The 27,027-nt window shown below is 46.4% G+C and overlaps 1 protein-coding gene across 2 annotated transcripts in view; it reads left to right on the plus strand.

The window, feature by feature from the left end:
- Nucleotides 1-26,385, plus strand: part of LOC146810887 (uncharacterized) — an 898,367-nt gene extending 871,982 nt beyond the window's left edge. For both annotated transcript variants that reach the window (XM_085617928.1, XM_085617929.1), the window contains exons 32-33: nucleotides 23,629-23,853; nucleotides 25,970-26,385. In XM_085617928.1, coding sequence (XP_085474054.1) covers nucleotides 23,629-23,853; nucleotides 25,970-26,251 — 507 coding nt within the window. In that variant the 3' untranslated portion in view covers nucleotides 26,252-26,385. The remainder of the gene's footprint in view (nucleotides 1-23,628; nucleotides 23,854-25,969) is intronic.
- The last annotated feature ends 642 nt before the right edge of the window (nucleotides 26,386-27,027 follow it).

Raw genomic sequence — 27,027 nt, forward strand, 5'->3', positions numbered from 1 at the left:
ATCTTCAACGGCTCTTCCCCATGCAGTGGTCCTCGTCCACGGTGCCGTATCTGGGGATTCTGCTGGCGCCTACATTATCGGAGATGGTTACGGCCAATTATGCCTCCCTCAGCAGGAAGATCAAGGACGAGCTTGGCCGATGGAACAAAGGCCTGCTGTCCTGGCTGGGGCGAATCGCGGCGGTCAAAATGACGGTGCTGCCCCAGATACTATATCTTTTCCGAGCCCTTCCGCTCCAGCCCCCGGTGGGCTGGATCCGACAAATGCAGGCTGACATCTCCCGCTTTGTCTGGCAGGGCCGCAGGCCACGCATGAAGAGGGTCCTCTCCACGCTTGCTCCAGAAGCGGGGGGTCTCGGCATTCCGGACCTCCGTAAGTACTTTCAGGCGGCACAGCTTCGCTATCTGGTGGAGTGGAGCAGGTGGGAGTCCGACAAACATTGGCTTTTTCAAGACCAGGCAGTGGCGGGCCGCACCTTACAAGAGGTTCCATTCTTGCGCCGCACGCATCGCCCCCCTAATCTTTACGCTTCCTTTGTTACGCGGGTCCCCCTGCGTGTGTGGGACGCGGTCTGCGAAACCCGGGGCCTCACCACCTTCCCTTCGCCGCTCACGCCCATTGCGGGCAACCCGGACTTCTCCCCAGGGATGGAGCCGGGGGTTTTCTCCCACTGGGTACGGGCGGGCTGCAGGGCACTCTTCCAGATCTATGGCCCGGAAGGCGTGGTTCCTTTTCAGCAACTCCGCCAGGAGTTCGGCCTGACGGAGCTGGACAGATTGCGCTACATGCAAGTTCGGCATTGGGCCCTCCAGCCTCAGGTGCGTGCCACCGCTGCCCGTCCAATTACACCGTACGAGCGGTGGTTGGCTACTCGGACCTCCGACGCTAAACTGATCACTGATCTGTATAAACACCTACAACCCCCGCCGTTTCACTACTACAACCCGGGGAGGGAGCGTTGGCACAGGGAATTGGGTAGGACACTCAGCCACAAGGAATGGGACCAAATTGCGTATCGGGCTCGGCACTCTGCATATCACACGGGCCTTACGGAGACATTCACTAAGGTGTCCACATACTGGTACTACACCCCGGAGAGACTGTATGAAATGCATAAACACACTGACAAGGGGTGCTGGCGGAACTGCGGGCAGGAAGGTACCCTTACACACATTCTATGGGATTGCCCAGTGCTGACCGCCTACTGGAAAGAAGTCTTGGACGAGGTGGATGAGCGCTTTGGGATAGAGCTGCCGCGACTCCCGGCGTATGTCCTGCTGGGCCTCCCCAATGACCTAATGTACCCACTGAAGTCCCGCAGGGGTAGGCAGATTGCAATAGCGCTGGGGTCTGCGGTTCAGAACATTCTAATCCACTGGCGCACATCCACCGTCCCCTCCATCACCGGTTGGTTGCATAGGCTCTGGCATGTGCTGGGGATGGAGAAGCTGTCGCTTACGGTTGCGGGGGAGATAGACCAATTTGAAGAGCTATGGCAACCCTTTCTAGCGCTGCTGTCCACTGAATTCCGGGAGCTCACCTGCCCGAGGTACCTTAGGCTTCTCAGGCTGAGGCCGCCGGTGACCCCGGCGGACTAGCTTACATGTGAGATGGGGACCCCCGGGGAGGGGGGGGGGTGCGGGGCTTCCTGGTTAGGGCTACTTTGATGCGGGACCATAGGACGGGGGGAGGGGGGAGGGTTGTTGTTTTGTTACTGGGAGGATGGGGGATGGGAGGGGGGGGATTGTGTTCTGTTGAGGTGTTGATGGGGGGGGATGCTCTTGCTCAGCTTTGGGGTGTCGGATACGCGCGTGGGATTCCACAGCTTGTAATTCTAGCGTTCAGTTACTGTGTTCTTCCCTCTGAGCCACCGCGCCACCTATTGCCAACCCTCTGGAGATGCATCCCTTCTTCTTTGACTGTATTCCATGTATCCTGCCTCCTATCCCCCTCCCCCATGGTTTGTTTTGTCTCAATAAAAACGTTTTAAACATAAACCTGATATTCATTTAGCTGTCCCCGCTGGTTATCTCTTAATGGGCATTAATCGTGAGAGTGGCAAAGCTGGAGGAGGTCTTGCCATCATACTGAAATCCCATCTTCGTTTGACGATCCGTAAACTCACGAATACTGGACTGATTGAAGCTATGTACTTCACCATTTCAGATTCGACAGCTGTTATTTTGGCTGGGATTTTAGTGTATAATCCCCCAAATGCCTCTGCCTTCTCCCTTACATCGCTGACACATCAGATAGTGGACCTCTCCCTCAAACACCCGTACTTTCTGGTGCTCGGTGATTTTAACTTACATGTTGATAATCCCTCCTCTCCCCTGGCTACTCAATTGTTAGATACCTTACTGGGTTTAAATTTGACCCAACTAGTTACTGGCCCGACGCATGTAGCAGGCCATACTCTTGATCTGATTTTTTCCAACCATCCTGCTATCATTGTCCTTCCCTCCCTCCCTCTTACCTGGTCAGACCATTATTTTGTCCCTTTTGACCTTATTCTTCCCTCGGCACCTGATCCAGTGGCGCCGGCTAGGGAATTTGGGAGAAAATGGCATAAAATCACCTGCTCTGCTTTGGATCCTTTTCTTTCATCACCTTTTTCGGATGCCTTGTTTAAAGATGTTGACGCTAGCGTGGCTCAGTTCAACTCTGCTCTATTGAGTGCCGTTGATGCTGTTGCACCTATACAGCCTCTTACTTCTGCTAGATCTCGTCCTTCTGCCCCGTGGTTCTCCCCTGTTCTACGTAAGGAAAAGAGTCATTGTAAAAAACTAGAATGCAAATGGCGACTTACCTATAATCCTGAGGCAAAAATTATTTATAAGGCTGCTTTAAAAAATTTCTCGAAATCAAAAAAATCTACAATGAGAGATTTTTTTGCTATACAAATTAAGAATGCTGATAACTCGTCTAAAACTCTGTTTAAGATTGTAAAGGACTTTGTCAATCCTTCAGCCATGGTGCCTCAGAACTCCTCTAACCAGGCTTTATGTAATGGGTTGTCAGTATTCTTCCAAGATAAGATTGATAAGATCTCATCTTCTTTTCCCTCTGCGCCGATTTCCCACATCCTCTGTCCCAGAGACTCGGCAGGACCGTCTTTGATGGTTTTTAAAGAACTGACTACTTAGTCCGCACTTACCCTGCTCGCTCAGTGTAAGTCTGGTTCTCCTTTAGACCCAGTTCCTGCCAAAGTCATGGGCAATTTGGCCCCATTATTGGTCAAACCTTTGCTGTCTATTTGGAACACGTCACTGGCCTTGGGCCAGTTCCCGACTGTTTGGAAGGAGGCCTTATTAGTCCCCATTTTGAAGAAAGTTGATGCGGACCCGGTGCAATTTTGTAACTATCGCCCCATCTCTCTGCTTCCCAAACCAGCAAAAGTCCTGGAGAAGGCTGTGCAGTTACAACTAGCTGATTATTTAGAAGCCAATTCACTGCTTCATGACTCACAGTCCGGATTTAGAACTGGCTTTAGCACTGAGACTGCCTTGTTGGAGGTCTCTGAGACGATTCGGGAGTGTGTAGATAGGGGCGAGGAGGCCTTGTTGGTCCTCCTCGACCTATCCGCAGCTTTCGATACCGTGTCTCATGCTATCTTGCTGGATTGTCTGAGACAGATTGGTTTGGGCGGTCCCGCCCTATCTTGGATCGCCTCCTTTCTTACTGGTCGAACCCAGAAGGTTCTTCTTAAACCCTACGAATCAGAGGGTAAACCCCTCCGATGGGGTGTGCCCCAGGGCTCCGCTCTTAGCCCTTTGTTTTTTAACGTATATCTTGCCCCCCTAGCTGAGGTGGTAGAGTCTTGGGGGATCCGAGTGATCTCGTATGCTGATGATACCCAGCTTATGTTCTCCTTTCGAGATCACTCGGACTCCAGCTTCGTCAGTTTCCGCCACTGTCTCAGCAATATTTGTTCTTGGATGACTTTGAATCATCTTCGACTTAACACTGACAAGACGGAGGTTCTATTTTTTAATCAGAAAACTATTCCTCCTGCTATCCTTTGGTGGCCGACTGAGCTTGACCCCCCTCCCACCCCTGTCCAAACTGCTCGTAACCTGGGCTTTCAATTTGACAACGCTCTTTCCTGTAGAGCTCAGATCAATAAGGTCACTGCAGCCTGTTTCGGGAAATTGCGTATGATCAGAAAGATCTTTCCTTATCTTCCTTTGGATGCCCGTAGAACAGTCATCCATGCTTTGATCACATCTCACCTGGACTATGCTAACAGTCTCTATGCCGGTGCCCCCTTATATCAAATTGAACGCCTTCAGATCGTTCAGAACGCGGCGGCTAGGCTGATAGGTAATATTTCTTACCGTCAGTCGATTGCGGCTTACCGTAAGAAGTTACATTGGCTTCCTATCTCTCATCGCATTCAGTTCAAGATGCTGATTGTTGCCTTCCGGGCCCTTAATGGGTCTGGTCCGGACTATTTGAGAAAGAGACTTGTTCTCTCTCAATCGGTTAGATATCTGAGATCAAATTCTCTACGTCTTCTTACTGTTCCCCGCTTCCGCCGCTCTAGAATGGGCGGTAGAGCTTTCACAGTCATGACTGCTAAGCTTTGGAACACTTTACCCCTTGACTTGAGGTTCCTTTCCTCTGAGTCCCTTTTTCGTAAAAAATTAAAAACCTGGCTGTATTCCAAACTTTAAATTCCTTCCTCTCTAAGTATGCAGTCTATAGCGCCGGGACACCCCCTTTGGAGGTAGCCGTGCGCTTTATAAGCTCCTTAAAAAATAAAAAAATAAAAAAATTACAAGTGGAACTTCCAATTGGGAAGAGATAGAGATTTGAGGTTTAGTGTTTCTGAACTAACAGTTTAAAAATACACCATTTAGTTAAGTTGTTTTTTAAATTGTGAGTTTGAAAATACCACTTTTAGAAAGTGGGCATTTTCTTGATTTATCTGTGCCTCTGCTTGCCTGTGTAAACCACGCCTGAGGAAGGGTGACACTTGGGCTGTTTGTGCATTTACTCTAGACAGTCCCACAGATGGAGCTGAGGTGTGTCTTGCATATCCTGGTGGCCCATCACCAGGCTGATTGGTCTTCTTGAGCTACATTTCTTGTTCATCATCACACAAAGCTGTAGTGTGTCTGGAACCAGGTCAGGGAAAGACAGGGCCTTGTGCACTACACAGACTTTTCTTTGAAGTTTGCCTACTTCAAAGGCAGAAACTGGTATAAGTAGTAGAGCTGTGACACTATAACTTCGGAACACTTCTGGACTAAGAGGAGATTCTGTCAAGAAGAAGAGCTGGAGAAGCTATAGGAAGGAACTGCCACTCTGCTTGTTGCTGTGCTGGGCTGGCCTGCTGCTAGCTCTTTCTGTCTTGGACAGTGAAAGGACTGGACTTTGCTTTCTTTATCCTGCTTGCTAAGGTTCTCCAAAGGCTTGTGTGTGCTTGCATCCTGTTTCAGGGCCCTCAAAGACTTCACGTGCAGCCCCAGAACTCCTCTGCTGGTTCAGTTCTGGGCACTTGGATGTGATTTTTCTGCAAAGAAGCCAAAAAACCATTCATCAACCTTCAGCGCCTGTGTTTCCCACCGCAATCCTGCCTTGCGGTTGAAAAACCAATGCATCGCCACAGTGTAGCTGAAGAAATCGATGCAGAGCCTGCCATGTGGCTAAAAAGAACGCCACAGCCTGAGTCCTGGGCATGGTATCTCTAACGTCCAAGACACCCGCTCCGGCTCTGACCCAGGTTCTGCTGTGCAGTTGAAGAAATCAACACATCACCTGTTCGCAGCTGGAAAATCGACGCAGTGCCTGTTTCACCACCACCACATCAACCCCAGTATGTTCGGATTTTCAATGCATTGCACCTGTGTGCTAGGTTCTTCATTGGCGTTACCCAGCAGGACGGAACCAAGGCCACATGTCTGGAAACCAACACATCACTTCTCCTCACAGTAAGGAATTGACACATCACCTCACCTGTCAGTAAGGAATCAACGCATCACCTCCCCTGCGCATCAGTAATGAATCGATGCATCACCTCCCATGGTTGTAAGGAATCAAAGCATCACCTCCACTGCTAGTAAGGAATCGATGCATTGCTTTGTTTTCTGGCACTTCATCTCCCCTGCACCTGTTTCTGCCTCTTACTTTGACGCATCCCAGGTACTTTGTCATAAAAGTGACACAGCCACAGTTTCCTATGGACTGGATGGCTTTGAACATTTTAATAGTGAAATCTTTGCTTGTGCATGTTGGATGTTTGGCATTTTGGTCTTGTTTCATTCAGATAAAGATTGGTTATTTTTCTAACCTGGTGTGGTGTCCATTTGAAGTGTTTTTACTATTTTACTATGGGGCATATTATCAAGGGTAATATCGCCATTGTTGCGGCACTTTTTACCGAAAAAGCAGCGATATTTTTATCACCCTATTAGCAAGCCTGCGTTAACATGCATCAGCGCAAGCTTTCAGGCACTTTTTCCCCTCGCCTTGCATGTCAGCGATATTTATCGCTAATGACATGCAAGGTAGGCGTTCCTTACTTAAACTCCATTAAAATAGTCACAAACTCAGCATCGCCCTATTATCAATGCGGCCCCTGACCCACAAAGCGATAATAAATCTCGCGCTAACCGCGGTTATCGCAGAAATTTAACTCCTGTTGAAAACCTGACTAAACCATCTTTCCAATGGGAGGTGGATTGATGGGTTAAGTCTACACTTGCGTATTAGCAAGCTTTTTCATATCGCTATATTTTTATCACAGGATTTCTCCCGCTATCGCAGGTTATCACCCCTATCTCTGGATTTTACATCGCCTATTGGCAGTGTGTTGATAATACGCCGCTAACAGGGCGATGTAATCCAGCAATAATAAAAACCTCGCTAAATAAGGATTGCGATAATTATCACATTTCGTTGCTAATATGCCCCTATGTGTTTATGTACAAATGCTTTCCACATTGCTTCCGAGATATGCCTGACTGCTCGTGCCAAGCTACCAAGGGAGTGAGCAGAGGTTATCTTAGCTGAGTAATCCCCTTACCCTGAACTAGAACAAGGGTTCCTTCTTGGACACAGTGCAAGCCACTGCCAACTAGAGACCCCCCATTTCTAACACAGGTGGCCAGCAGAGAGGATAGGACTTGTGTTTGTACATGACATACAGTGATTGGTGTACACTACTACCAGAGTGCAGACCATTATGCAACCACATGCTGTTTTTCTTTTTACCTTCTTGAGTTTGGATACTTTTCGACTTTCTGCTACAAGCCTGTCTCAGTCAAGAGAGTCATCAGTTGCCCCTGCAGAATTGATTTTTGAGGAGGACAGGTTGAAGTCCTACAATGTACAGCAACTTAAGAAAATTTGCAGAGAACACAAGGTCCTCACCAAAATGGAGGAGCCACAAAAGGTGATGACGGCCTGGGTAGCTGCCAGGGAGGCAGGTGGGCACTCTGAGCATCCTGTTGAAGGGATTGAGGGGCAAAACTCGCATGAGGATGTACTGATGGTTTATGATCTGCCTGGAGGGAAGGTACCCTCCACGGCAGTAAGCTGTGTCTCATCTAACGGTCTGTCCCCAGAGCAGCTGGAGGAAAGGAGTGAAGCCAGGAGGCATGAGTTGGAAATGGAAAGTCTCTAAATGGATAGGGAGCTCCAGGTGGAGCTGGCCAGGTTCAGAATAAAAGGGAGGCCGTTGATTTTGAATCAAGAATTGAATTTATGGGATCTGGGGGCAGATTCACAGAACTAATCTGATACAAAATCCTAAACTTACTACTTTTGGTATTCACAGATTGCATTTAGTAGTAGTAAACTTAGTATTTTGTCTTAAGTTTGACTTAACCTCATCCCTGCTCATGACGGAACCACTCCGTCATGAGCCACGGGCGCCGTGTGCTCATGACGGAGTGGTTCCGTCATGCTGTGGCCGTTGCGAGCCGCTCCGCTCACGCGGCGCTGCTTCCCCGCCTGTGCGGGCGAATAGCGCGAGTGGGCGGAGTCGTGACGGAACCACTCCGTCATGAGCACAGCGCGCCCATGGCTCATGGCGGAGTGGTTCCGTCACAAGCATGGTGGCGCCGCGCTGACCCCAAACCCCCCCAGCGCCACGGCAAAATTCGTGCCGCGGCGAAGGGGTTAAGACAGACTTAAGACAGACTTAAGATAAACTGAAGATAAACTGAAGACAAACTGAAGACAAACTTAGGACAGACTTCAGACGATTTAAGACAGACTTAAGACAGACTTAAGACAGACTTAAGACAGACTTAAGACAGACTTAAGACAAAATCCTTACTTTGCTACTACTAAATGCCTTCTGTGAATACCAAAAGTAGTAAGCTTAGGACTTTGTCTCAGATTACTTCTGAGAATCGAGCCCGAGGATTTGAAGTCCAAGTCCAGCCTAGAAGGGGGCAGTATTAATTCAGACCATTTGGAGCAAAAAGGACACATCCCTAAGTGCTTGACACAGGATTACAGCAAGGAGTTAGACATAGATCTATGGTTTATGGGTTATTAAGCAGCCTTACATGTACCATGTCCCTGAGAGAGATTTGCGGGCGGGTCTGTGGAAGCATTTTGCAGTCAAGGATCAGAGTTCTTTGTTGGTACTAGGGTCACCAGAGACACTTACTTGCACAGATGTGAATGAAGCCCCGATCAACAGATATGGCCTTAATCCTGAGAAGTACAGGGTCAAGCTTAGGGAGATTAAGAAGCTGGAGTCCCAGACCTGGTTGGAGTGTGATGGATTGTTGGGTGAAGGGCAGTGGGTGACAGTTTTTCACAGGCTTTTCAATTTGATTGCATGGGAGCACTTTTCTAGTCTGTATTTTCCAGCGCTTCACCAGCACTTGATTGACAGAAGGCTTACTGACCCAAGGAAGCTTGCTATGGAGGCAGACCGCTGGTTCAGCACCTGGGTCCACAAGAGGTTTATGGGGGAGACTCCGCCAAGGGTGGGTAGGGTCCCCAACAGAAGAGTGGGGGGGACAAGGGTAAACAGCAGTTCTCTAATGGTCCCCAAAATAGTTTCCAGGCGAAATATTCACGTTCCCCAGGTGATAGGAAACCATAGAATTCTTTAGGGAAGCCTGGAGAGAGGGGTCACAGGAAGCATTATGCTTGTGATCGGGAGGGTCACATGAGAGGGGACCCCCAAGTACCCAAGCGGGCATAGCTCCCCACAGGTGGGCAGTCATGGGTGAAGGCTAGTGTAGCAACTGCGAGGGAGTTGGTCTCTGGAGGGTGTGGGGACCCAGTTGAGAGAACCCTTGTCTCACTAAGGGACAGTGAGATGGTCCAGAGAAACCTAATGCCTGATAACACAAAAAAGTACAGGCAGTGGGTGACCATCAATGGGCAGAGGGTAGAGGCTCTGAAAGACACAGGAACCAATGTGACTACTGTCAGGTGTCACCTGCTGTCTGAAGAGCAAGCAGTCCCTGATGTACTTCACAAATTTGTGGCAGTAGACAACAGTGAGCACTTCTGTAAAGTGGCTCAGTTTCCCTTAGAGTGTGGGGGGGTCTCAGATTCCTTGCGAGTAGCTGTGAGCCCATTCATGCCTGTGGATTGTCTGCTGAGGAATGACCTGGAATATTCCCGCTGGAGGGAGGTGGAGTTGAGGTCACACTTGGAGATGTTGGATTGCCTCAATGGGCGTGCATGACCACATGATCCATGGCAGCCCAGGGTAATCAAAAAGACCTGGAGCCTGAAACAGTGACCCAGGTTATCTGGCGGGAAGAGGAAGGGCAGGGGACATGGGAATCCCGCTCCTGAAATTCCCATGGTCCGGGAGAAGGCTGAACCTGAGAGGGATGCCACAGTACCTTCAGGGGAAGAGGTAGCTGAACTGGGAGACTTGCCTGAGCCCGTCCATGCCAGTCCGTGCATGTCCGCGACCCGACCGCGGCCAGCGCCAGGAACCCTGAACCTCCCACTACCCATTGCTACGACACCACCACCCTCCGTGCACTCAACCCTGGAAGACTTAGAGAATGCCAACAGGCCTCGCCGAACACGACCCACGGCCAGCTCTCCTGCTTCCACTGCCGCCAGACCCTCACTGCCAACCCGGCCTCCAACACCCTAAAATGCATCCTCCTCAACATACGCTCCGTACACAAACACGCCATGGAAATCTGGATCCTACTCGACTCTCTCTCGTCCAACATCACCTTCTTCACAGAGACCTGGACCAACGCATCCTCCGCCCCTGACGTCAGCACCACCAACCCAGACGGATACAAGATCCAGAGGAAAGACCTCCCCAACCACCCAGGAGGGGGCCTCGCCATCACCCACAAGAGCTCCCTCCGCCTCACGACCTCCAGCGAAACCTTCCCCTCTGCCGAACACCTGCACTTCCAGATCCAGACCACCACCAAAGCCACACTCCGAGGAACCCTCGTCTAAAGACCCCCTGGCCCTCGAACACCCTTCATCACCACCATCAACGACTTCATCGCACCTCACGCCATCACCTCAACAAACTACATACGAATTGGGGACCTGAACTTCCACATCGACAACCCCAGTGACCCCAACTCTACCATCCTTTGTGACAACCTCGCCAGCAAGGAGCAAAGTTACCGACAATCAACTCAACTCCACCCTCACCCGAGACAACCACACCTGGGCACCCGACGCAAACTATTCCGAAGCAACCACAGCACAGAGACTGCCCTACTCGCTGCCACAGATGACATCTGCACTGTCTTGGACCAAGGCCACTCCGCAGCTCTCATCCTACTCGACCTATCAGCGGCCTTTGACACCGTCTCCCACCGCATACTAGTCGCCAGACTACATGACACAGTCATTCAAGGAACAGCCCTGGACTGGATCCCATCATTCCTCACCGGAAGAATCCAAAGGATCAGACTCCCGCCCTTCCTCTCCGACCCCATGAAAATCACCTGCGGAGTCCCACAGGCTTCATCACTGAACCTCACCCTCTTCAACACCTACATGGCCCCCCTCTCAGCCATCGTCCGACAACACGGCCTCAGCATTGTATCCTACGCAGAGGACACCCAGCTCATCCTGCCCCTGCCAAATTCAGCTTCCAGAAAGGAATGCAAGAAGTCGGTTTGGATGATCAACAGTTGCCTGAAGCTCAACACCAAGAAGACAGAAGTCCTCTTCCTCGATACCACCCCTTCTGCATGGGACAGCACCTAGTGGCTGACCACCCTCGGTAGCCCACCTACCCCCTCAGACCATGCCAAGAACCTCGGCATCGTACTCGACTCACCATGAACCGACGGGTCAATGCTGTCACCTCCAGCTGCTTCAACAGCCTCCGCATCCTCCGCAAGACCTTCAAGTGGATCCCTCCTGAGTCAAGGAAGACAGTCACCCATGTACTCATCAGCAGCAGACTGGACTATGGAAACGCACTCTATGCCGGCATCAACAAGTCCCTACTCCGCAAACTCCAGTCAATACAGAACACTGCCGCCAGACTCGTCTCTGGCATCCCACAACACAAACATATCAGCCAACACCTATGAAGTCTCCACTGGCTCCCCATGGAGAAAAGAATCACTTTCAAAATCTTCACTCACGCCTACAAATGCCTACACGACAACGGACCCAAATACCTCAACGACATAATCAACTTCCACGTACCCAAAAGAAACCTTCGATCCTCTAACCTCCCACTGGCTGAAACTCCGCGCATGCACAGAGCCAGAGCAGGTGGAAGATCCTTCTCTCACATTGCAGCCAAGACCTGGAACGAGCTACCGGCAGACATCAGATGCGCCCCCTCGCTGAACACCTTTAGGAAGACCCTCAAGACCTGGCTCTTCGGCTAAACAGATCTGCAGACCCCCTCAGCGCCTTGAGACCCTCACTGATGAGTAGGGAGCTTACAATTCCCTGATTGATTGGTCCCCCAGGAAGGAGTTCTGCGAGGAGCAGAAGCCATGCCCTAGTCTCATGTGACTTAGGCAGCAGGCCGAGGATCAGACAGCTGGCAAAGAGGCCAGGCCACATTTGATTTATTGGGAGAATGACCTCCTTTAGAGCGAGCCTAAGGTTGCTAAGCCTGGGGCTGCCTGTGTGCTGGTGGTACCTCTGCTCTTCGAAACCTATCTACTGGGTTTAGCTCGTGATGTGCCTTTGGCAGGACAGTTGGGGCAGGGCAACACCTTTGACAAGCTTGTCACCCACTTTTAGAAGCCCCTAATGCGAAGGCAGTCAGACACATTTTGCAGGTCTTGCCAGACTTGCCAGGCAAGTAGCAAGAGTGGGGGGAAGTGTAAGACCCAACTCCAACTCGTCCCTGTCATGAGCACCCCTTTACAGTGGGAGAGCATCAATATTGTTGGGCATCTGGATCCCACAATAGCCACTTGCCACAGGTTCAACCTTGTCTTGGTGGACCTTTCCACGCGGTACCTGGAAGCTATCCATCTCAGGACAGTGATGGCGCCCATCATTGCCCGGGCACTGATGGGGATCTTCACCCATGTGGGTTTCCCTAAGGAGGTGGTATCTGACCAGGGTACCAGCTTCATGTCATTGTACATGAGGGCAATGTGGAAGTAGTGTGGGGTGAACTACAAATTTACCACTCCCTATCACCCACATATAATGGGTTGGTTGAGAGATTCAACCATACCCTGAAAGGCATGATTGGGGGTCTGTCAGAACCCATGAGGCCTTTTCTTTGCCTACAGGGGAGTATCTAACCCGTAACTACAGTACTATCTAAGAAGGGCCAATGTACAGCATTGAACGCCTTCTCCGTTTCTAATGCAAGGAATATACAGGAGGTTTGGCGCAACTGAACTTCGTTAAGCCAATTGTGGTGTCTACGGAGATTGTAGTGGGTGGATCTCCCTGGCATGAAACCTAACTGGTCTCTATGAATCAAAGTCATTATAAGAATGCTGTGGTCATCTGCTTCAAGAAACATGTTTAAGATATGAGGTCCCAGAAGACTGAAGGGTCTTCTTTGCTTTAAGTTTAGTAATGGCCAATTGTATATCTGCCAGGGGGATCTCTGCTTTAAGCGCCTATCTCGCCTCGGCATCAAGGGTCTGCATTGTTATCGACTGCAGATATTGGTCAATGTGAGCCAGGGTCTTGAGCGGCGGAGACTCATAAAAGTTCTTGTAATATTGTGCAAAGGTTTCGGAGATCTCAGGTATTCAACCCACTAGGCCACATCCACTTCTCCTGCAGGAGCAAAAATATAAACTATACGAGAAGAAACGTTATGAGCCCCCAAAAAGTATGAATATTTTTTTTCGGAAGGATGGGCATGCCACCATTAGCCCGAAAGGCAAATGGTGGCCGCTAAAAGGGCAAGCAGGGTGAGCCATTTACCAGTTCCACGGGGGACAGACCTATCACTCTTGGTCTTCATCACATCATTAAAACCCGCACCCAAAATATGGCTCTAAAGACCTCCTGGAGGCTCAGGACCAACCTTCCAAGCTGATCTGAAGAAGTTGTGTTGCTTTGGGGCGAAAGATTCAGGTTGCTCCTGCTCTGACATTTTCAACAGCAGCAAATCTGTTTTTAGCTGGATCTCACAGAGAAGGTATCAGGCCTTGTAGAGCTCTCTTCGACTACAGCCTGGACCTGTGCCCCACTTGAAAAATCAAATGTCCAAGAAAGTCACTAAGTCTGAAGGTAGAAATCTTCACCAGGCGAGGGCACCAAAAGTTTCTGGCCAGCAAGGGACCTTTTCGGGCACAAAATTCATAATTTGAGGGCTCTGAGCTTTCCTGGCAAAAGTCAATAGCTTTACCAAAACCTTGTCCAACGGCTATCAGATGATGTGGAGCACTCTTCGGACAGTTTGCTGCCTTGCCCCGCTGAAGATTTTCGACTTCCATTTCAGATACTTATGGACATATGTATTAAATGTGGTGCAAGCACGACACAACTCAAAATTCGGATTTATGAAGCCACGCAAGGCCACCTTGGGTAGCCCTAAGTGACTTCAGACTTCGAGTAATGCAACACCGTGCAAATTGCTGCATTGCGTTACTTAGCCCCGGTAAGGTGTTCCATGGTCATTGCATGGGTGTTACAACTGAAACCCGAGGTGTCGGGTAAAAGGACCTAGTCAAAGGGTAAGGGTAGGGCATCTGATCAGAGGGATCAGGAATTGCCTCCAGGAAAGAAACATTTCTTTCTTGAGTCCCCTCACTCACCAGGGTTTCCCCACGGTGACATGCTTCATCATAGGGGGCATCCCAGCTCTCTACAAACTGGGGTGTGCTGCGACTTGCGGAAAATACATAGGAGCACTTATGTGGAAGACTATGTGTAGTGCAAAAAAATGTGGTGGAGTGGACTACAGTGATTAAAAATACCTTGCTAGCGGGCCAAAATACTTTATTATTGCTCCTAGATTGGTATGTCTAAAAAGGGGTGATACAAGGAAAAACTAACTGTAATGGGTTAGAGATTCAGTGTATAGATCAACATGTTTCGAGCCTACCCCAAGCTCTTCGTCAAAACCACACAGGGACCAGCCCTGTGTATACCACTCCTAATCAACCTGAATACGGAAATTAAGGTATTTAAATAAATAAATAAATAAACGCTGCAACTAATAAAGCATGCTTTGGTTATATACATACGATCACAATTGTATCTCGTAGTATTTCTGTGAAAATAGAAAAAATAGACATGGTTAGGGGAACAACAGCCCCCTCTCTCTCTCAGAGTAGGTGGTTATAATTGTAATTCAATACGCTCCCATGCTCTAGAGATGCTCCTTAATGGTGCGTGCAGTCATCCAGCTTAGAGCGTGGTTTTATCCTGTGTAGGGAAAACAGCATGCTGGAAAAACGTGCAGCTTAGTGAATGATCACATTTTAAAAAATATATAAAACACACACACCGTGATTAACACACAACACATACATATAGGGCAATGTTGGTACTGCCTGTTGAGTATTACATACTTTATGAGAGCAAAACCGAGGTTTCCCTGAAAATACTATCTGTAAAATGAAACGGAAAAAACGGGGAGGAATATCCTCGTTAGTATCGGCAGAGACCTCCGGTACTCGGAAACTGGTCTATTGTCCTGCCGTGTAATGCCTGTGGAGGAAAAAGAGCGCTTACTTCAATGTAGAAAGCCTCGCAACTAAGCACCTCCTCATCTCCCCGCCGGACCGCATCTTAGCATGTCGGCATGGGAGACCGATGATATGCTTCCTGCTTTGCCCGCGTGGAGGTCTATGAAACTAGACCGCGGGCGCAGTTACTCAAAATGGCCGCCGCTGTGGCAATGGTCACGGTCATCTTGGAAGGATACGCGAGTGGGCTCCGCGTTAAACTTCAATGACTATCGAAGATTAGAGGACTAAACGGCTATTCCAATAGGCGATAAACCCGAAAATAATCATTAATGTTTAAACGAAACAGAATGAGGAGAAATTTCTACCTATCAATGGAATTATTTGATATTTCGAGTGTGATGGTAACAATGAAAAAAATGAAACCACTGTAAATCAAAACAATTGCAGATGGTTTTGTCGGATAATGTGTTTTGTGCTGGGATTAAGAAGCACAAACGTTTATCCACGTTGTAGGGTGGACAGTGAACCTCTGTAAATAGGAATAGTAGCAGATGGTATTGTCAGATAATGTGTCTTGTTCTCGGATGAGCAAGCACAAACGTTTTACCACGTTGTTTTTACTTTTACAAGGATGGACAATGAACTGCTTGGACGTCCTCTAACTATGAGTGTGTGAATGAATGATCTTGATGCATAGTGTCAGCTATATGGTAACTTCGCTACAGCGTTGTATCTGGATCGCTATTTATGTATTGATGGGGGCCATACCCCCTTCGTTGTGACGAAAAAAAGAGAGTTAGTAGAGTACAGTAGGTGTTGTTTATGTTAGCAGAATTGACCCCAGGGGATATCGTCATTCAGGCCCTGAGTGTCTGTACGTAATTTGAACACCCAATGTTGTTCTTTCTCATGTAGCTTTCTTTCAAGATGTTTTAATGTGTTCGAGTACCACCCACCTCATATCGTTAGGGGTGTGCTGTTTTTCAAGGAAATAGAAGGTCATTCTTGTAGATGTACGTTTACAGCGTATGTTGCTATGGTGTTCCATTATCCTGGTGCTTACTTTTCTGGTTGTCATCCCTACGTAGTTGAGATTACATGTGCAAGTAATCAGGTAAACTACCCCTGTCGTGTTGCAGTTAGTGAAATTCCTCAGTTCCCATGTAGTGTTGTTGTTAAGATTTACTATCTTAGTGGCTGTGGTAAGGTGACAAACGCTACAGTTGCTACATGGGTAGTATCCTTGGGGTAGTGGGTGCAGTCTCCGGACAGCCCCCTCTTCTTCTGGTGTTGCATTAGAGCGTGTGTGTACTAAGTAGTTTTTGAGGTTTTTACCCCTCCTGTGGCTGAACATGGGTGTAGGTATGCTGAGGCCACCAATATTTAGGGTACGCCAGTGTTTTTTGACTATTTTCGTCACGTTGTCAGATGAAACATTAAATGTGGTGATACAGATAGCTCTCTTAGTCTCAGTGGTGTTCTCCCTTGGGTTATGCTCTAGCAGGGCTTCTCTATGGTTATTAGAGGCCCTCTTCTTGGTTTGTGACACCAGATGTTTAGGGTATTTGCGCCACATTAGTTTCTTACTCAAATCCTTAGCCTGTGAGTTATAGTCTTTTTTGTCAGTGCAGTTCCTCCTCAGACGCAAGAATTGCCCGAATGGGAGGTTATCTTTTAAATGTCTAGGATGGAAGCTGTCATAGATGAGAAGACAGTTCCTTGCCGTGGGTTTGAAATGGGTTGTGGTAGCTAGAGTTCAGTGTCATTCAAATATGTTGAGATCTAGGAAGACAAGGTGTGATCTGCTCATTGTGAAAGTGAATTTTAGGTAAGGGTCTTGTTGGTTTAGCCAGTCCACAAAGTCAATTGCTTCTGTCTCATTGCCCTCCCAAATGAGTAGTAGATCGTCTATGTACCTCTTCCACAGTTGGACATGTTGTATGTGGGGACTGTCATTGCTTAGTATCTTGTGCTTCTCCAGGTGGTGCACATAGAGGCCGGCTACGCTCGGCGCGAAGGTGCTTCCCATACTAGTACCATGTTGTTGGTGATACAGGCTTTCTTCAAACCTGAAGAAATTCTCTGTTAATGCCAGTCTACAGCATTCTAGGACTACATGTCTGGGGGTGTGGTAGGTCCACTCGTTTTTAAAAAGTACCTCTTCCAGGATTTCAAGTGTTTCCTTATGTGGGAGGCTAGTGTAAAGACTCTCCATGTCTAGGCCTATGAGGATGCTGAATGTGGGATCAAAAGGGAGATGTTTTAATAAACAAAGAACTGCTTTAGTATCTTGTAAGTAGGTGTCAGTATTCTGTATCATGGGATGTAAGAATGTGTCCGCAAACTTGGAGAGTGGTTCTAGAATGGACCCTATTCCTGACACTACAGGTCTTTCCGGGAGGTTTTCCAGAGATTTGTGAATTTTGGGAATAGTGTAGAAATAGGGAATGGTGGGGTTAGTGTTTTCCAAAAAGCTGGCTTCTTTTTGCTTAACCAGTCGTTTGCCATGGATTCTTCAATGAGACTTGCGATCTCAATGCGTAGCCGTTCTGTGGGATCCTCTCTTATTCTGGCGTAATTTCTTTCATCAGCTAGCAAACGGAGGCATTCATTCCGGTAGTCTGTGGTGTTCTGTAGTACAATTGCTCCCCGTTTGTCTGCAGGTTTTATGGTTATAGATTTGTCGTTAGACAGTTGTTGAATGGCCTCTTGTTTTTTGTTACTGGTGTTGTGAAACACCTTGATGGTCCTAGGGTCAATCTCTGTGACCTCCTTCATAACTGCCTTTTCAAAGGCTAAGAGTTCAACTGGTAGGTTGGTTGCCGGAGGTGTAAAGTTTGATTTCTTCTTCAGTTCTGTGTCGCTTCTTGATTCCTCACTCGGTGGTTTATCTTTGAAGAAAACTTCAAGTTTTATTTTCCAGATGAATTCCTTAAGTTCACAACAAAGTTTGAATGTGTCCATTGTTGGCATTGGCACGAAACCTAGTCCTTTCTCCAGGACTGATAATTGGATAGGTGTTAGTGTGGTGTTAGATAAATTCACCACTAGACTGGTAGGTTGCTCGTTGATGGGTTGTCCGGTGTGCTCATGCTCCGAGTATGACTCCTCGATGTCTCCAGGGGTTACGCCCATTGGACTTGTTGCCCTCTTCTGTTTCTTCCTCTCTGAGGTCCTTTGCCCCGTCCTAAAAAAGACTGGTTCTGCTGTTCCTGTGGTTGCTCCCAGTGTTGAAATGCTGGTTGGGGGTAGGGTTGATGGTGAAATTGAGGTGGTCCATAGAAAAAAGGTGGTGGAGCTCCATATGCTGGGGGTCCCGGGTACGGGGGCCAGGCGAAATTCTGTCCTCTCTGGTTCCTCACGTGACCTCCACGTGGTCTTTATCTCTGGGCATTGTTGCGGTTGTAGTTGGAACTGGAATCTGAATTGTCTGAGCCTGAATCGGATCCATCACTATCGGTATTATAAACTGGGTTTCTTCCTGTTGGCATGTAGTCCTCCCTTGTGTAGGGGTAAATTTTCTCGTGTGTGAAAGTCTTCTGATCCTTTTTTAGTTTCACATATTTGTTGTCTTTTAACCCGATATGTTCCCATGCAACTCATATGGTTTTTGGCACATTCCCAGTTGCCAGAACCGGTAAACCTGGGAAAGTACCCATAGATAGAGGAATATGCCTCTCAGGATTGTTTTTGTGCAGGGAGGACCTTCCTGCACAAAATCTATCCTGTATGTAACACAGGCACCCTTGCACAATGGTGAAAGGGTGCCTGTATTGGCGCTAGGCACCCAAAACAGTGCCAGTGCTGGGACAAGGACAGGAATGCACTGTATTCTTTTAAATACTGTGTATCCCAGCCTTTTCCCTGTCATGTGGTGAAGCGCAGTAAGGTGACTTGTTGCGCTGCACTGCGTGACAAACTAATAAATATGCCCCGTAGTCTGGAGGTAAAACTTGAGCCTAGTTACCGGTCAAGCCCAGGCATATAACTGTGGTTGGAGCTTAATGCTTTTGGGGGCTATTTTTTTTTTTTGCACTTATAAAGTGCACAGATTCTCCGAGAAGTATCCCGATGCTGCAGGTGTGTAGACCACCGATCCACAATGTATATGTGTGGGGACTCCAACTAAAATACTTCATTGAAAGCCAGGTTTCTAGGCTATGTTTCAAAGAGCTTGCATCCTTAATAGTCCAAATGCACCGAGGGAGAGTATTGCAGGTAGCAGCAGCTAGCGCAGAAAAGAAGGATCCTCCCCATTTCATCCTCCGTGTCTTAAGCATCACAGCCAGCAGTGCATCAGCCAAATGTAGGGTTCTGGTTGGCAATAGTGGAAAAGTTGCTAAGATAGTTAGGAACTAATCCATAAATAGCTCTGTGGGCAAGCAACAGTCCCTTAAACTTTACACTCGCCCAATGGGCAGCCAAAGTAGCTCCTTGAGATGGACCTGAAGAGAAACGTTCCTCTGGATATTCAACAGGTGCCTAGCAGCAGCATTCTGCACTAACTGGAGTCTCTTGAGTAGGTATGGAGGGAGGCCCCAGTAAAGTGCATTGTCATAGTCCAGCCGAGATGTTACGAGGGCATGGACTACTGACTTCTGACAAAAGGCAGGGAGAAGGAAAAGAAACTTCCTCAAGAAATGCAGGAGGCCGAAACAAGTCCCAACTATGCTCTACACTTGCTGTTTGAAGGACAAATAACTATCAAACTTCACTCCAAGGTTCCTAACTACCATAGTAGGGGACGGAGGAGATGGAGCAGAACTTGGCCAAATCTCCTCAACCCACAAAGGAGGAGGAAATCCAAAGAACTGTATCTCTGTCTTTTTAGAGTTGCACTAAAGGTTGCTCTGACACATCCACTGAAACACAGCTGACAGACACGCTTCAAATCTGCGTTGGGCACTAGAGATGTTCCCGTCCCAAGTGAGAATAATCTGTGTGTCTTCCGCATACGAGATGACCTGCACTCCAAAGGATTCCACCAGGGTTGCCAGAGGAGACATTTAGATATTGAACAATGTTGGACTCAAGGCAGAGCCCTGGGTAACCCAAACTCAATTGTCTTAAAGTCAGATGCAAATGGTGGCGTCCACACCGACTGAGACCTGTTTGATAGAAAAGAACGCAGCCAGGCCCAGGCGGTCCCAGCTATACAGATGTCCTGCAAACGGTGCACGATAGGAGGGTAAATCATATCAAACGCTGCAGAGAGATCTAAAAGCAGCAAAGCCACCTTCTGCCCATTGCCCACTGCCAATTTAATAGTATCGGAGACCTTTAGATGTCATTAAATGTATTGAGATTTACTATACTTTTATAAATTGGTTTGGGGTTTTTCTTATGTTGTGTTTGACTTTATAACTGTTTTTGGTACAGCGCAAATGCTTTACAGATTGTCTCTTAGTTAACTTTAACAGTTCATCCTGACAAGGGTTGTGATCATTACTTGAAGTGGGTGCTCACTAGGGTAGGGCGTAATTTGCGTAATTCAGTATAGCAGAATTATCTGAGTATTCCACGAGATTACTCATAATTACAGAAGAAGGTTATTCTGCATTTAGTACTATTTCTTAGCTCAAAAATTCCTCCTCACATTCAAAATGGGGATGAGAAAGCATTTTGTACTAAGAAGTAGCGCTAAATGCAACAGAACATGAATAATAAGCATGAACAGCCGCTTACGCTTCCTAATGTGCTCTTGGGGTAGGATTTTACCCCAACATATTCCTGGCATTAAGCACTACTTTCTTAGTGCAAAGCGCCCCCTCACATCCAAAATGAGTGTGAGAATTCATTTTGCACTAAGAAATGGCTCTAAATGCAGTAGAACACCGTCACAAAATGTGCATGGATTTTTTCCATCCAAATTACTCTTAATTATATGAGCAGGTGTAAGCGAATAATTATTGGTAATTCCACCATCAAAGAGTAGAGTGGAATTATCAAAATTACTCCGATAATTCCAACGTATTGAAATTCCACCCAGACCTAGTACTTGTCCCCCTTAACCATTACCCCCATTTTTTAGAGGGTATTTTTCCTTCTTTATTAAGTTTTTTACCCCTTGTCCACTTTTATCCTTTTTTATTTTATTATTCTTTATATATATCGTTTAGTTCTCTTTAGTTTAATCTTGGTGGGCCTGATGCTGCACCTGAAAATGCCAGTGATGCACGTGAATGTGAGGAGGGTTGAATCCTGCGTGTTAGTATGCACGTTCTCCAGCTCAGTTCTAGTTCTTGGTTCCATGGGTCTCTTTCCTAGAGAGAGTCATGCAGCTCAGTTTATTCCAGTTTTATTCCTCTTCCTCTGTGACCTTCATCAATGGAGAGGATGAAGGGGGACTGGGGCAGACAACGGCGAGCCCAGTGCCCTGTTTGACATTGTGAGCAGACAACAGGGTAGATGTGAGCTGTCCCGGGAAATGTTTAAAATATTTTATTTTAATGGCACCAAATCCCCCCTTGCTCTTGAGAAAAGCAGTGATGTCTTTTAAATGTGGCGAATACCTCCACTCTTGGACAAGATAAAGTGGCATCAACAATCTTGCACTTAGGCAAGGTCATGAGGGTATTGCATGGGCCCAGTGATGATAAGTATTGCTTGAGTGCACTGATGATCCCTACTGCAGAGGACAATTAATACCCCTAAAGCTCGGGCCATACACATTCACTGATACTTCCGTTCTGTCCCATTAATGCTTGGGGTATATACCATTCGTATTCATCACTCATTTGGTTCATTGTAGCTTATTAGAGCCCGAGCTCATTAATGCAGGGGTGTTTTAAGCTCATAAATGCTGCTGCCAGTCTCATTAACAACTGAGGCTAGCTTTGCTTATTGGTGCACTTGGTCATTTGTGCTCATTTGCACCTTAAAGACAATGATCTTCAATGAGGCTTTGTTCATTGGGACACGAGATGAAGGCAGCACCTTAATTCATGAATTGCATGACTTTTTAGTTTTTATGGCACAATCACCATTAACATATTATCAAACTATGAATACGTTTCCATTTATTGTTTTAGAAGTTATTGTTTTTGGAGATTGTTCTTCTCACTTGTGTGTGTTGGCATAGGATGTGGGTTGTGTGGATGCACAATAGTGTGCATGTTGGTGTTTAATTGTAGGTGTGTTGGCTTTATGTGTAAGTGGTGTTGGCATATGATGTTTGTTTTGACTTATGATGGTGGGTGTGTTGGCATATTATACTAAGTTCGGTAAGAGCTCTACTGGTAATGGTGATCATGGTGGCTTTAATCATGGTGATGATAACAGTGAAAGTGGGGGTGATGCTAAGGGTGTTGGCATTAGTGACAGAGATGATGGTAGCAATGGTGATGGCAATGGAGTTGGTGGTAAGGGTATTTGTACTGGTGGTGAGTGTGGTGTAGAATATATTGGTGGTGGTGGTGGTGGTGGGACTGATGGCAACATGGTGGTTGTGGTACTGGTGGTATTCATGATGGAGTTGCTAACGGCAGTGGTGGCAGTGCGTCTGGTGGTAAATTGGGGATATCAAATGAAGGTTTCATTATCATTGCTGTGACCCACAGAGGAACAGGCCATATGGGCCATGCTCCTTTGTCAACTTCGCAGTTGCATTTTCTTTGTCCATTATAGCTCATCCATGACCTTTGAGCACGGTGGGGGTTGTCACTGCAGAGGAGAAGATATTATCTTCTCCCCGTTTGAACTCGGAAGATATGAGGGGGGGATAAATCAACAGCTGTCCGTCCTTGGTCAGTGAGGAAGGAGTGTCTCATTTTCCTATCACACCCATGACAAAGCAATGGAGGTTTGTTTGTGGTCCTCGTGGTTCCTCCCTCACCACCTCCTTGGTCAAGGGCTTGACTTTTAAAATGCCCTCTTGCCATTGCGTTAGGCAGGAGGATGTGGGCACTAATCATAAATATCATGCCTTTAGGAAAGCCTGGGAATGGAATTAATTAACTCTATTGCCTTTGGACAAGGCGCAGGTGCAGAGTATTACCCCCCTGATGGTAGCCAGGCCAGGGTGTTTAGGTGTTGAACGCCTTCTTTAATTGTATGTTTCCTTGTCCTGTGAGCAGGCTGGATGAAAATATGGATAGGTTGATGGGCTTACCCAGCCACTGTGGTATAATGCAGCATCGGATCACTTGCTGTGCTGCCTTCTTATTTGTTTTATTTTTTTTCATCTTCTTCCCTATCAATATTTGTGCACATTGTGAGGAAAACTCATGTTAGTATCGACTGTGGAAGTGCACAGTATTGTGCACTCTGCCCCTATTGTTCACAGTACATTAAATCGTGAGCAAATTGAAGAATATACATATATTGGCAGATGCATTGTAACCTCACATGTTGTCTTTCATCTCCAAAACAGGTGAATGTACTTTCACTAAACCGGCACCAAAACAGCAGGAGAAAGAGAGCGAGTGAGGGAGGGAGGCAGGGAGGGAGAGTGAGGGCAAGAGAGAGAGCGAGAGTGAAAAAGAAAGAGAGATCGTTAAGCAGCAAGACAGATATGATTCATAATTTCGCATTTCTAAGTAAACCTGACCAACGGACTTAGTATCTTTTTTCACAGACTGATGGCACAAGTCTTATGTCAACAGAAGGTGAACGATTTTATGAAATTAGAAGACCAAGCAGGCCTTTCCGGGCGCAGCCAATAAGACTTCTAGAAAAGCATAAAGAAAAAGTAGTGAACATTCAGTATGGTCGAGCATGTATTACATCAATAGACAGTGTCCTGTACCGAAGCCAAGTCTTGGGTGTGGAAGAAGAAAATATAGATCTCAAACAACAAAAGGTATGATATTTTTGTTTCTATTTTCACTTTAACAGAATAGTAATGTAACATCGTTTTTTTGTTCCTACTGTTTAAGTATATATCTTCAATTTAAAAATTCAAGTCAATGGAAAGCTAGAACATTACCAAGTAAACTATCTTGCTTCTGGAAGATGGAATAAACATAATTCACAATGATTTTCATTGCTTTAATAGGATCCATCCTCCATACAAGCATTACATTTTCCTGGAATAGAAGAAGGCTGTCAGGATAAGCCTTACTGGATTGTGACTAAATAATGCTCAAGCAATGCTATTAAATCACGGGAACATTTTCTATAGGTAGTTAGCAGGAAAATAGACATATTTCTGATGGATATGATAGAGGAATCTAAATTGAAACGCAGATGCTCAATTGGGGCACTTTTTTTAAGGTGTACAAGTTAGTCAACAGTAGTTGGATGGGGCTTCACGAGTATCATAATCCCACATGATAAGCGACCAATCCTGTTCGCTGCTGGGGCCTCCACAAATGTGGCCATTCAAGGGGTGGTGTGGTTCAGATCCCATGACTCCTGAATAATAATACTGTGCAGGAATTCCTCTCAGCGCCTGAGCTCAAAATGTGTCCCCGGCATTTAAACTCATGAGCATTGGAGGAGGCTATACTACAATCGGAACCCCTCTTTATTCCATTGGTAGCAATAAAACTGCCCTCCCCTAGAGGTTGGTGATGGTATTCTAGGTGCGCGTCTGTGATTAGTTTTAATGACCTGCACACACTTGCTCGGTGCCAAATTCCGCTTGGTATTTTAATTTAGTTGAATAAAGTTTAATTAATATATTTACAGAAAAATCACTGTTGAGAGTTAAGGCTGGGGTAAACATTAGAGTGAGTATTCCTATTTAATTGAATGTAACTAAATGATATTGAAAACAATAACATGATAGACTTAGAGTTAGGCTTAGGGCGAAGGTTTGGGGCTAGTGCTCAAGTAAAGCGTATAACAAGTTGTGATTCAGTACTGCATATCGTTTGATGAGGTAATGGTAGACCAAGTATAAAGAAGGAGTTACTGACTGACAAGGAAATGGCCGCAGAGACAGTGACATGCATCCTTTAGCAGGGGTGTTGATAGCAGAGGAAAAGGGGATTGATTGTCACTCGAAGTCTGATTCACCTATGTTACAGCATGATTGATGGTTGGGGTTTTAAATTTAAAGATTTTCAGAAATTTCCTGGACCAAACCAGAGGAGGTGTCAATATATTCCCCCTGTGGACCCAATTCGAGAATTTGGATAAATATTACAAAATGTGGATGGTAAAGGTCTTGATGGTGTGACTTATGACGTTTATCATTTTCCAAGTGACTCTCTCCACATAGGAGTGATCGAAGCCCGGGAACATACTCTAATCCTGATTCTATAACTGCAAATCCACGTTGTTGTGGGGGTAAATTAGTTTACTGCAGGACACTAGGATCAAGTATTGAGCCTTTCTGGAAATCAAATGAGGATAACAAAAAAAGATGGCTGGAATGCCTCGATTAATCTCGTCCACTGGTAATTACTCATTCTCCAATCCAGTTAATTTTCTTTTCCCACCGTGCCACTTCAGACCCGAACCCTCCATGTGCAAAACAGCATTGGTACTCCTCCAGTATGAACAGTCCAGTCTGAACTACTGCCATGACAGGTCCTCCCTGAACAGAAACCCAACCCCAAGTTCTGCCTCCTCAGTGAGATATAGCTTGGTTCCTGTGGCACTATGAGCAGACACCTACATCTGGGCCACATTTGGGTATACCCACGGCACTGAGGAAAACAAAGAGACCATCAGTGGATTCGAATGTGGGCTCGAGCAATTACTCATGGCAGAGATTAATTCAAGCATTCCCACCTCCCCCTTCACCTGCGCACACACTTTTTGTTTTCTTCATTGGAATTTGAATGAGCAAACCCAAGGATGTATAGCAGAATCCTTGGTTTGAGATTGCAATGTATTAACCACTGATGTTTGTTTAATTACGAAATGGAATAACTCTCCCAGAATAAAAAAAATAAAAGCGAACTAGCACTCTTTGCCATTCCTCTTATTGCATTAGCCAATGAATAATGTTTTATTTTCATTTTTAGAAGGCAAGAGAACTCAAGACGGACATGCGAAGTAGCAACCCATATTATGTAGATGATCGACCAATATATGCTACGCCCCTTTATATTAAAACACCCAAGGAAGAAACAGACACATCATTATGTGATATGAAGACGCTCTGGAAAGTACTACAGAAAACCTTTAAGAAGAGAGAACATATGATGTTTGAGGATAAGCCGATCAAATGGCCTCAAGATGAAAAAGGATGGTCTTTGAGAAGGTGGAGCCTGCGTAAAAAATTTAAAAGTGCCCAGTTTATCTAAGATCCCTTGAAGTAGGTTTTTAATCAACACCCCCATAGCTCATATCTTCTGTTCTCACCAGTCATCACCGTCCTTTAAAGTGTTTATTTATATATCTGTACATGTGCCTTTAAAATTATATATTTTATACGCTCGTCTCTGTGTCCTGGAATAATATGGTTGTTTCAGTTTGACTATCCTCAGTTTGTGTACTTTGTTTAAAACATCCTTTTTAAAATATGAACAATATCTTCAATACTGATTTTTGCATGAGGTAAAACAGTATATCTTTTGCCACCTGTCATGGGCTCTAATTTCCCCCTCCATTGACCTAAGAACTCAAGAACATGTTGAGATCCTTTAATTTATAGAGTTGAGACTAGAGAGATATATTTCAAGCCTTTGTGTCAATATTTCAGTAAACTACTTCCTTCTGTTCTGTATGTGTAAAAAATCCATTGGGTTTATAATAAAATATAGACGCAGAAAGAGAATTCCAAAGAGATGTGACACATGTGGTTTACAAGTGCAGAGAAACGTGGGTGGCAGCTCAGGCTGTAGACACTGTTTGCAACTACTCTTGATTAAGCTCTAGTTATTTTCAGAGATGTGGATAAAAGCAGGTTTGTCTAGAGAGATGACACAACAATCAATGGCTGGATCACATAGACGTGTACAGTACATTTCCACATTATATTGATTGGATTGGTTATGCCGTCGATATTCTTTTGAACAAACTGTGCACCTTCCACGAATCTAGACAATATCTTTGATATTTTGTTCCTTCCATGGGCAAA

This window comes from Triturus cristatus, chromosome 7, assembly GCF_964204655.1.
Source record: "Triturus cristatus chromosome 7, aTriCri1.1, whole genome shotgun sequence".
In the NCBI taxonomy this organism is placed as follows: Eukaryota; Metazoa; Chordata; class Amphibia; order Caudata; family Salamandridae; genus Triturus; species Triturus cristatus.